Consider the following 12,255-nt stretch of genomic DNA (forward strand, 5'->3'; position numbering starts at 1 on the left):
TCTGTGTAAGGACTCTTCTTATGCTGCTGCAGAGGTTTGGTGTTATTTTGAGCAGTGTTAGTGGTTAAAAAAGACGTTTTTAATGCGTTCACCGTAATGCAGTGGTGGATCTAGAAAATTCTACATAGGGTGGCACGGGAGGACGGTACGCAGGAATCCCCAAATGTAAATGGGTGACATGAGTGACGTGATATGTAGATGCTACTGTACTGCAGTTTATATGGAAGGAGAATAAAAACATAACATACGGTCCAGGGGGAGTTGCAGCAGGCCTAGGACCCTCTTCCTCCCTGTCATCTTCTTCTGCCTGGTGGTCACTCCCTGCCTCTGACCCTCTTTCTGAATCTGCAGCAGCCTCCTCTTCATCCCTCACGTCCTCTTCTCCTTCACTTGTTTCTTCACCTCCTTCTGTGGCCTTCTCCTGCTCTGACCCTCCTGGTCTCTCCAGTTGTTGACCTTCTTCATTTCCCTCCTTCTCTTCCTGCTTTGCACTTTTTTTTACTAAAAAACTGTCAATATCCCCACGTTTTGCTTTCCTTTTCATTGCTCTGCTCTCTCCAGCTACTCTTGCCTGCAATAGTCAGGATGTGAAAAGGTTATCTTTATATTATGTTACACTGTAGGGCCATGTAGCTAATAACCAATATAAAATCAGAAAAGATTCATCACGCGCACACAACAGTTATGTGTAGACTAATTAATGCTGTTGTATTGGTTATTTTCCCAGTTTGACAGTAAAGGGTGTCACCTGGTTTCATTTGTGCAGTGTCATTGCTGTGATATGTGACAGTAAGTGGTTTCATGGTTCTGATTAGCTCATCAAATCAAAATGATTGATCTCCTAGCTGGAAGTTTTCAGTGTGTTGTAACGTGGCGCCCGTAAAACGGTGACCCTCTGTAAACGTTATGGATTCAAACAGACAGGTTTTAATATTTTGTAAGAAGCTGCTTTTTTTTGTTAGCAACTCTACCAGATTTCTCGGTTAATATTTAAAAAAGAAAAAGACCATGGGATGATTTTATGTCGGAATTACACTTTAAGGAGTTTTGGTTCATGAATCAAAAAAGCAAAATGTGACAGTTATCATGTAAAATCTAAAGCTGTCAAATAAAAGTAGGCCTAGTGGAATGAAAAGTACATTTCCCTCTGATATGTAGTTTAAAGTAGCATTGATAATAGCCAGTTAAGTTCAAATATTTCCTAATTGTGCTTTAGTACAGTACCTGGGTAAACTTACTCAGAAGTTACTTGGTCACTTTTAGAAGATGATTTGAAGAGGAGGACTAACTAAACAGTCATTACTCCAAGTGATAAAAACTTTGTACTCATCAAGTTAACATCCTAGATCTGGGAACATGGTGGCATCAATAAAAACAAAAGCAGTCAGGCAATCAACAATGATCGTAAAAATTATGAAAATAAAAGTCAAGAATAAAGCTGAACAATCCTTTAAACAGAAGCTGCTCTCTCCTCTGAAACAGTAAAGAAAGGTTGTTTTTCTTTCCCAAAGTTGTTTTTTTTATTATTGTATTGTCACAGGAAGTGTTGATACAGACATGATGTTACTGGTTATACTGGTTTAGTAACACTGGTTAGTTATTAGCAGTTAGTTGAATAAGTGAGCAGCGGAGCTGGTGGATGCTGTGGATCAACCAGTTAAATATTTTAAAGTGAAGCTTAGTCACACTGTGGAGCAAAGCATAATGGGATGTGTAGTTCTATCAACATAACATAAGGCAGCGTTTGTTCTTGTTTTCTCTTTTTCCCAATGTGATCCATGCAAAGCCTTATAAATAGCATGCAACTTTCAAGCACATTTTGAGTGACATGTAAACGCAATATAAACTTTTCACGTGTCATTTAACAACCGACCCTTCCATTTACACTGTCATTCCCTCTATACGGACCTTCTTGCTCTTTATACGTCACAATAAAAGTTGTGGTGTAAAAAATGACACGGGAAAAACAAAAATGTGAGAAATTGGTTATTCATATGCCATTTGGTGATGAGGCTGCTTTTTCAAACTGCTGGTGGATGATCTATAATGATTCTGTTTTGATTATATTCAATTTACTTCACTAACAGTGTGTTTTAAATGTTAACTGAAGGTGTTTGGCTGAAGTTTCCATTATTACAACACTTAATTTAAACCTTGTGTGTGAACACAAAAAAAATCCATTCAACTAGAAAACAGACATAAAAAAAAATTCTTGACAATAAAGAAAACAAAAAGAACATCATGGCAGCTTGACAGGGATGAACTTCAGTATAAAGAATCTGCTGCAGTTTGGCATCAAAACAAACACAAAACAATCCAAACTCCGGTCCACTTTTTCAAGTGCCTCTCTTCTTTTTATACTGCTAACTACTGTCAAAATAAACCAAACTTCAATTTGGTAGTTTGTATGTTTACCTGGAGGATGAATTAATAAATCTTTTTGAGTTTGTTATGCCTTCATAAAAAACGTGCAGGTCTGTAAATTTTCTACGAGCCCCCAGGAAGTAGAGAAGTGTAGCCCAATGTGTTGATTGCTAGAAAAGTTTTCTATAGAGACTTGTGACTCATCTGTGAAGTAAACAAGCGGTTCCCAACATGAGGGTTAGGACCCGCAAAAGGGTAATTTATTTTTCCAAACCTTTCTATAATATTAGCTTGTTTTCTTATAAATTACTGGATCATTTTAACTCTCGACGACTCTAAAAATGTGTTCAAATATCACAAGGGAGCAATTAATTCAATCAGCCGATTCAACTGTTGATGCAGCAAATAGATTTGTTGGTATGTTTATATGTTAATGACCAGTTGTAGATATTAGTTTAGGAGGTCAGAACTCTTTAGGAAACAAGACAAAAACAAAGTTATTCTCCTTAACTTTGGCTTAATCAAGACTCAGCTACCTGTCAGTCTCTCTGGAAAACATCTTTACAAATCAACACTTTCATCCTTTCTACTTTCAGGGAAACAGATTTAAACATTTTGTGAAAACATCAAAAACCTGGTCAATTTAAGAAATAAAAGTCAAGTAGAAGATGCTCTAAACTTGAGCGACAATTTTTTATTGTTATCTTGATATCTACTGTAAGTGGAACAAATTTGATCCAAAACAGCCACACACACAGTGAAGCAGCACAATGTTGGCACCTTGGAAAAAAATCCTCAACTCTGCCTCAACTAAAAAAACTTGAATGATATGTTTAACAAAATAAACTTCTCTCACTTTCTGAAATTACATTATTTTCCTGACCTTTCAACTGTTAACGTTTTGTAACACAGTCTGTTCCCAAACATCATGGACTTCTTTGCTGAAATTAGAACAAACAGCTCTACACTAATATAAAAATATTTCACTTTAATAAAATGGACCCTGAAAATAATAAAAAAAAACATCCACAGCAAAGGTGGTGTTATTAGTAGGGCTGCAACTAATTATTTTCTTGATGAATCGATTAGTTGTTGGTACAGAAAATACCTGAAAGTGGTTAAAAAATGACTCAAGTATTCACTATTCAGTTTACCATCATAGAGGAGGAAAGAAACCGGAAAATAATCACATTTAAGGAGCTAAAATCAGAGAAGTTTCACTTTTTATTCTTAAAAAATGACTCAAATTGATTATCAAAATAGTTGTGGATTAATAAAATAGTTGACAAATAATCGATTAATCATGCAGCTCTAGTTATAATTGGTAAAAAAAAAGTTACTTAAAGTTAATTCTAAAGTTACTTTAAGTCATTTAAAGTGGCAGCAGATGAAGCGTTGGCAATAACTCTTTAAAAAGCAAAATTAACTGTGGCTTTGATGCAGTTAGCATGAGTTTCACACATTTTGACAAAAGTGTGTGTGTTCAGGTCATTTAGTATTCAAAAGACAGTCTTTGGTAAAGAAACAGAGCAAATGTTCAGACAGACTCTCAGTGTGACGCTTGGTTCATGTGGGACGGAGGGTTACCACGGTTACGACTTCCAAACGCTCACTTCACAACTAAGATGGAAAGTTTCAGTTCAAGCTTGTTTACATCTTTTCACCGACATTATATGGAATTGCACTACCTCTAAAATTTGCATCGCATTCAGTCAGAACACGCATTTATGAACAATAATGTGTTTGACAGGCAGAGGTCAGGCAGCGTTCATGATCCGCATTAAATCAGAACTTGGATACGTAGAATAAAAAACTTGTGAGCGCTGTGTTTATTTACCTGTAAAGGGATTTGTTTGCATTAATCACTTTTGTGCATCCTTGTCACCTCCCTGCGACCCGGAAATCGATCGCATCGAGCTTGAAGGATTTATGAATTCCGAAATGTGTATGTCCTTTGCAACGTATCCTTTTCGCATTATACATAAAAAGAGGTGTGACACACCAGTTGGAATATACCACAGAATCTGTTCCACATGTCATATTTGACTGGCATCAAGTACGGATTTGCAATGTGTGGTCTGATGGTTGAAATGCGTTCTGCGCTGCCTTGGAGCAAAAATGGCCGCATCAACAAGTCACTGAGAGTCCTGAGGGAACAGTCTGAAAACATTCAGGCTGAAGCAGCGTGCAAACTATAGACTGCAGTAAGTCAAGTACAGTCAAGTGTTATAGTAAGGCTTTAGTAAAGTTTAATAGTAAGGCGAAGGTACTAAAGCTATGATAGAGTATATAATATCAATCATGATATAGTATTCCAGCATGTAGTGCAAGAGCAAAGTGCTAAGTATCAATACCTGATCAATAAAGCTTAGCAGAGCCACACACACACACACACACCTGGTCCCTTACGTTGAGGTACCTGCAGCTGCAGTTCCTCTAACGTCCACTAGATGCTTCTGTGATAAAAGTGAATGTATTTGAACTGAACTGAAAACCCTCAACTTACAATAGAGTTTTTACAACCAGTTGACCTTCTTCTGTTACTATGGAAACGACATTGTAAACAGAAGTGTGTGTATGTGGCTCTGTGATTGTTAAACACATGTTAGTAAACATGTGATCTGCATAGCTAAAGTGGAAGCAGCAGAGAGAATCAATAATCAAACATCTATACTACATTATATAATAATCCCACTTATTAAGAATGAAAATAAAAAAACAAAAGTGGTTATAAAACAGATTTTCATTTTTTACCGCCAATGGCATCCTGATTGGCTGACAGCTGAATGCTGCATTGTGATTGGCTGAGATTTTAGCAACACATCAGGTTGGTCCCTGTAGGGTGGGGGACTGTCTGATCCTGGAATGAGGTGAGGGTTGGCCTTCAGCTTGAGGGGGTTCAGGGGGTGCAGGGATGATGTTATGGCCTTTCTGGGTGCAGGGTTTAGGATTTAGGATTTAGGAGGAGTAGCCTTAGCTGCAGGTTTAGGTGGTTCAAAGCCTCTCATTTTGAAATAAGAGACCAGCTGGTTGGGAACCTCAGCAAGGACAGACTGAGCCAGAGCCGACTGTGGAGCCTGGAGAGACAGAGAGAGATGTAAGTGCCTATCTGGAGCCATCAAAGAATATTTCTGTTAAGTCCACATGAATGTTGAAACAATTGTAATCATTCCTCATGTTGACACACACACACACACACACACACACACACACACACACACACACACACACACACACACACACACACACACACACACACACACACACACACACACACACACACACACACACACACACACACACACACACACACACACACACACACACACACACACACACACACACACACACACACACACACACACACACACACACACACTTACATCTTTGAACTTTCTGTACGGGACGAACTGGACAATGTCTCTGGCAACGGCCTCCCCCACTGACGACCTAAGCACGCCATCGTCTCCGTCCAAAAGCTCCATGGCCTTGAAGTCTGCCGGCCCCACCCCCACGATGATGATAGACATTGGAAGCCGTGAAGCCCGGACTATGGCGTCCCGAGTCTGATCGAAGTCGGTGATCTCGCCGTCAGTGAGGATGAGGAGGACGGAGTATTGCTGCAGAGATATACATCTGTGAGTGTGTTTTTGTTTATTTTTTGTGTGTGCGTGTGTGTGTGTGTGTGTGTGTGTGTGTGTGTGTGTGTGTGTGTGTGTGTGTGTGTGTCCTCACAGAGGCGTTGTTGCTCTGCGCAGCCTGGGAGGCGATGGAAGCAACGTGATTGATGATTGGAGAAAAGTTTGTGGGTCCAGAGAGTCTCAGCTGAGGCAAAACCATCCTGTAGGCCTCAAGGATCCCCTGAATACCTGCGAGAAACAGAGGAGAAGCAGTTTACATAGAGGGAAATATCTAATAATATCCAGAAATATATGGAAACTGGGAAAACAGGCTATGAAATTAGGGTACAAAAATACTAGTATTTTTATAAACATACATACAATAGTAAAACACTACTTACAGATTAATACATCAGTACTAACTCTAATAATATCATTTATAATAAGATACCAGTATCAGGTGCCATTCTTTCGCAGAATGAGTAATTTTACTTCAGAACCTTTAATTAAGTTAGATTTTCAATACAGGACTTTTAGTTGGTGTATGTACCTTGGCAGTAGGGGCTAGTGGGGTTGAAGTTGAGGGCGAACTCGTGGTTCGCAGCCTGCAAGATGAACAACAAAAGCAGATTTTATAAAGAGTAATTTAATTCAACCAAAGTTAGAAAATGATTTTGCACCGCAGACTCTGGGAGGGTCTAAAATATGATGATTGATGAGGTCACACAGACCAATGGGGCCTGCAGAATACTGTGTTGTGATAGGTTGGTTAGAGAGCTTACCTGATAGTCTGGAGGCAGTTTGGCTCCAAAACCGAATGCTGGGAAGAGTTTATCACTGAAAAGGGAAACAACCACTGTTACATCACACAAATAAAAGTGCTTTTCTGGTTCAATCTGTTCTTTTATTTTCAATTCAGGGTGTGAAGTTAAGGACTTAGGGTGTAGGTGGTGGGTTTAGGGTGTGGAGTGTGGGGGTTTAGACGAAGAATGTAGGAATTAGGGTGTAGGATTTAGGTTGCAGAATAGAGGGTGAAAGATTCACGGTGTAATATGTATAACTTAGATTGTAGGATTAAAGATTAAGGGTGTACTATGAATAGTTTAGGTTTTAGGGTGTAGGATGAATGATTCAGGGTGTAGGACGTAGGGAAGAGTGTGTAGGGTCAAGGGTGTAGGATGTGTAGTTTAGGTTGTAGGATGTACATTTTAATTTGAATTATTTATGGTTTAGATGTATGCGTCGGGTTAAGGCTTACGGGCGTAGGGCCTGTGCTGAGATGGTTATAATTGCGTATGTTTGAATGTGCAGTTTTTTTAAGTGTAGGTTATGTGTGAGCGTGCACTAACGTGTCGTAGTCCTGGACCACGTGACCCACAGACCACAGAGCAGAGAGGTACTGGTTCAACCCATCTGGACTCATGTAGTGGAGAGAGTTGGGCGAGCGAGGGTCTCCATTAGAGCCGGTGAAGTCGATCCCCACCTACAAACATTCATTCATTCATTACAGAAATACATAATTTTACCTGCTTAATCAAACAGTTTACAGAGTGAGTTTTAATAGATCAATTAAGAGGTTATGATCACAAGATCCCAACAGCAATCATCTCATCATCTTAAGAACACAACATTTTGCTTGTTTTTTTTGTCCTTTTTGATTGTGATTGGTGGATTAAAATAAAGCATTTAAAATGTGAACGTGTTCACTGATGTTGACATACGGTGAAGTTGATCTGGCAGCCGCCCATCACGTAGTCCAGGAAGGAGTACTGAGTCACCAGCTGCAAACACATAGAAGCACAGTGTTTGAGTCAATCAACAATGGACATTTTTATTTAGGTTTTTTCTCTGTTTCAGTAAATGCGATTTCCACATGCAGCCGTCTATATGTTGTGAGCATATTAAAGTATGTGTGGGAATGACAGAGAAACTCACAATATGATTGTAGGAGCCACATTTAAGTGTATTCACAATCATAATATGTGCTAAGTCTCTATTCTCTTTGTAAGACAAAATGTCAGTGTGCACCCTTAACAGGTGGTGAGAGGCGCTATAAGTTGATGGGCATGGCGTTTGGGGGATAAACGATAAACGGCGGCTACGGCAGATACGGTCTTTAACCTCAGCCTGATCCACGGTCCTGTGAACGCGTCTGCTGGTGACTAGCATCCGCAACGCTACAAGTTTATGAAGGACATTGAAACAATTTAATTTACTTCCATGTTATATTTGTTTTACAATAAACATCCAAACTACAGGGAACCAAGAACTGAATTTTCGTTTTTATGAGACAGGCTGCGAGTCGGACAAACTGCCCCGCCTCCCCATGGTGGGAAAATGAATGGACAGTGAAATGGAGGTTATGGGAAAAAGCGAATTAAAGCCAATTTTGTCACGACAATGATACTAGCATGATGTGTGGCCCATGTTAACAATGTTATCACTATAAAGCGATTATGTGACATTCGATACATTGCAAGACAATCCTCTACGATACATTGCGATATCTGTGTAGCCGAAGAAGAAAAAATACCACTAAAAGGCAAAAAGCATGAATTATGTATTTACTCACTGCACTGTCAGTTTAACATAGCTTTACAATTGAGATGAATAAATGTAAAACAAAGTGCACGGAGCCTCAGCTTAGTGTATCAATAATGTATTACAAGAGGAAGTAACATGATTGCCGAATCGATATTTGTCCCATCCCTATAACACATTAAAGACATCTATAATGGCGGATCTCCAGTCCCACTGAGGGCAATAAGAGCTCCGGTGACGTTAAAATTATATAAACAATGTTGTTTTCTTCCCGTATGCTCCACAGAGAGCCGTGCAGGCAACTCTGTTCAGGTTACAGATGGTGAAGATGGATCGAAAGAGTAATCCATTCTCAGCAAGCTTTAAAGTTCGCAAAGCAGAGAATTCTGGGTAATGTGGTCTCTACCTTGCAGCTCTTCACAGAGACGACTCCAGAGTTCTTGTAGCTCTTCTTTTTCTTCTGTTTCTCAGGGTGGATGCAGTCAAATGCCACCTGAAGGACATCAGACAGTTTAACGACCTCTGATCAGATAACAAAGATGTCAGATGTTTTATTTCTTTATCAACAGCGAGCTCACCTGTGAACCATGTGCAGTCTTCTGCAGCTCAGAGACTTTAGTGGTGAAAGAACCAATCAGGTCATGAGATCCATCGCTGTCGTGGTCCGAGCAATCCACCTGCAGAGGGAGGAGGAGGTTTCATGTAACCGTTGAAGATTCTTTTGGTTGTTATGACCAAAGGTGGATTCTGATTGTAAACAGATTGGTGGAACCTTCAGCGGGCTGTCAAGGTCGCTGCCACAGAACGTCTGAAGAGGAACAGTGAACTTCTTCCAGGTGGGATTCAGATTGTTCTTCACCACCTACACAGACACACACTCATAATCAAACACCATCATCTTCATCACAATGACATCATCCTTTATGTGTGTGTGTGTGTGTGTGTGTGTGTGTGTGTGTGTGTGTGTGTGTGTGTGTGTGTGTGTGTGTGTGTGTCTGCTCTTCAATCATAGTTGTATAGCTTGAAAGTGAGGAAATATAGTCTGAAAACATAGTTGCAAATCTTAATTATCCCCCCCAATTGTTTTAATTGAATTTTGCAGACAAATACACAAGAAAGGGTATAACAGTTGTACAGTGTATGTGCTTTAAAGTTAAAAACAGCACTAATCTCGCTATCCCTCCCAACAACCCATGTCAGACATGGACACAGTTAAGTAACTGAAAAACATATAACATAAGTTGATAGGTAAGGTACAATGAAACCAAATAAATTAAAAACTAATACTAATAGCAAAAATGAATGAAGTAATTCAAGAAAGGAAGCACCCTCAGGAGAAACAGTAAGATTATAACTAATAAGAGCCAGCAGTTGGTCCCACGTTTGGTGGACTGCTGTCAAAGATCCACTCTTTAAAAACCTTAACTTCTCCATCCTTAGACATTGTAAAATTTCATGTATCCAACTATTATGAGTCGGTGGAGAAACATGTTTCCATTTAAGGAGAATGTTACGTCTGGCGAGAAGGGTGGTAAAGGCCACGACACGTTGTGTAGTAATGGATTTGAGACGGAGGAAGCACAAAAAGAGCAGTAAGAGGATCTGGTTCCAAATTTGTGTTAAGAGCCTGTTTGAGGGTTTGAAATTTATCGGACCAAAATTCAGCGAGCTCTGGGCTCATCCAGAACATGTGTGCGTGGTCGGCTGAGGACTGCTTACAGCGGTTACAAGCAACACTGTGACTAGGGTATATCTTAGCCAATTTAGCGTTGGTGAAATGGGCTCTATGAAGCATCTTCCACTGTAATAGGCCGTGCCTGGCACAAATCGAGGATGAGTGGACCACTTTCAGAATGTCCCTCAACTGGACCTCAGTAATGTCTACCCCCAAATCCTTTTCCCATGCTTTTTTAGTTGAGGCAGTGGGGACTGGGCTCAGAAGGGCAATCCTTTTATAAATGACAGATATCAGTCGTTTGTGTTGTGCGTTAAGTGACAGGAATTGGTCCATTTCAGCTTCAGGGGCGGTTCGGAAAATGTGGGAATTGCTTTTGGAAAAAAGGCTCATTTGAAGGTTCTGAAAAAAAAAAAGCTATTAGGCAGGCTGTATTTGTCCAACATAGATGCAAAGGACGCAAAAACACCTTCGTCATACAGGTCATTAAGCGTTTAGAGGCCCTTATCTGACCCTGTGTGGAACGCAGGGTCGGTGCAGGAAGGGACCAATGCATAGTTATTCAAAACTGGGGCAAGGACCGAAGCCCTTTGCAAGCCGCACTGCTTCCAGAACTGGATCCAAATTTTGATGGCATTAACGACAACCGGATTGGATGAGACCTTATGAGCAGTTAAGGGGAGCTGTGAGCAAATCGTAGAGTGCAAAGAGCAGGAGGAAGATGTTATCTCAGTATGAGCCAATGGTGGGCAGACGTCTGCCTCAAGCGTTGAAATAGAGGCTTTGAGATTGACAGAGGTACGATGCTCTTCCCAGAGGTTAGCAATGGCCGCCATGCTAATCTCGCCACCTGCCTCGTCTGCGGTGCTAGCCTTCGCCCCCTGGTCTTTTACAGTCTGTATGGTCTCTTACGTTGACATATTTTAGTGGTGTATCCGTCTAACAAGACGAATATTACTATTTGTAGTGACTTTCGGGGTCCTGAAACGTGAAATTATAATAAGTTGCAGGGGAGCAAGACTCGACCCGTGTCTACTAAATGAATAAATATTCATGACTAAACATGCAACAATCACTCGGCGTAGGAAGTACAAATGTGTGTGTGTGTGTGTGTGTGTGTGTGTGTGTGTGTGTGTGTGTGTGTGTGTGTGCGTGTGTGTTTGTCTACTTCTGTTCTGTGGACCAGCTGCCATTTTCCATCGCCTCCTTTTTTAAAAATCTCCAGGAAAGGATCAGACTTCCCAAACGTATCCTGAACAGAAAAAAGACAACATGCCTCCATTTCATTCAATGTGTTTATACTTAAATAACCGGTTTACAGCCTTGTTCCCTATAAAAGAGATTTTTTTTAAACATCATGTAAACAATAAAACCTGCTTCTTCCTGCACCTGGTAGGGGATTAGAGACACGTGCTTTCAAATGACAGAAATCTGTAAATGGAGGTCTGACTTTGTTTGTATAACTGTATACATTTGAGGGCTGACAAACTGGCCAAAAATGATCTTTGAATATCTTTAATATATTTGAATATCTATTTTTTCAATACAACGGTAGAAATAACTGGCATAGATATATTCATTTCAACATTAACCTGTCTTTTAAAATATAAACATACCTGCACTCTTTTGTTTTAAATATTCAAATATATATTGAAATTTAGAATATTCATTGACAACCCTGATTCTTTTATATTTCAAATGATTCAGGTATATTATATAAAGCCCCATTAAAACTGTATTTTTTGTAAGTTATGTAGTGACTTTATCTTATTATTAAGTCTTTACTTAATAATACATTGCAAAACTTTTAAAAGCCCAACTTGATTTAGTGAATAAATGAGAGCTGAGGAAGGGTGGTGCTGGTGGAGCACAGTCCTGAAGAGGTTTGAGGTTAGACAATGAAGAAAGAGTTACCTTCTTATCCAGGTTTTTAGCCTCAAACTCCAACTGAATGGCTCTGTTGTCCTTCATCTCCTCTGCTGTGATCTAAACACACACAGTTTTACTTTGTCAAACTTATCAGAATTTTGTTATAATCATCTCAGAACAGGATTC

At 39.8% G+C, this 12,255-nt stretch overlaps 1 protein-coding gene across 2 annotated transcripts in view; it reads right to left on the reverse strand.

Annotated features, from left to right (window-relative positions):
- Positions 1–1,521: 1,521 nt before the first annotated feature.
- The window catches only part of cpne1 (copine I), a 32,922-nt gene continuing 22,188 nt past the window's right edge, over positions 1,522–12,255 (reverse strand). For both annotated transcript variants that reach the window (XM_083939172.1, XM_083939173.1), the window contains exons 5-16: positions 12,115–12,186; positions 11,369–11,452; positions 9,298–9,387; positions 9,104–9,202; positions 8,932–9,018; positions 7,706–7,765; positions 7,334–7,467; positions 6,767–6,821; positions 6,535–6,589; positions 6,100–6,233; positions 5,748–5,984; positions 1,522–5,441 (exon numbers count right to left, since the gene is read on the reverse strand). In XM_083939172.1, coding sequence (XP_083795298.1) covers positions 5,316–5,441; positions 5,748–5,984; positions 6,100–6,233; positions 6,535–6,589; positions 6,767–6,821; positions 7,334–7,467; positions 7,706–7,765; positions 8,932–9,018; positions 9,104–9,202; positions 9,298–9,387; positions 11,369–11,452; positions 12,115–12,186 — 1,233 coding nt within the window. In that variant the 3' untranslated portion in view covers positions 1,522–5,315. The remainder of the gene's footprint in view (positions 5,442–5,747; positions 5,985–6,099; positions 6,234–6,534; positions 6,590–6,766; positions 6,822–7,333; positions 7,468–7,705; positions 7,766–8,931; positions 9,019–9,103; positions 9,203–9,297; positions 9,388–11,368; positions 11,453–12,114; positions 12,187–12,255) is intronic.

The sequence above is a fragment of the Echiichthys vipera genome (genome assembly GCF_963691815.1).
Source record: "Echiichthys vipera genome assembly, chromosome: X".
In the NCBI taxonomy this organism is placed as follows: Eukaryota; Metazoa; Chordata; class Actinopteri; order Perciformes; family Trachinidae; genus Echiichthys; species Echiichthys vipera.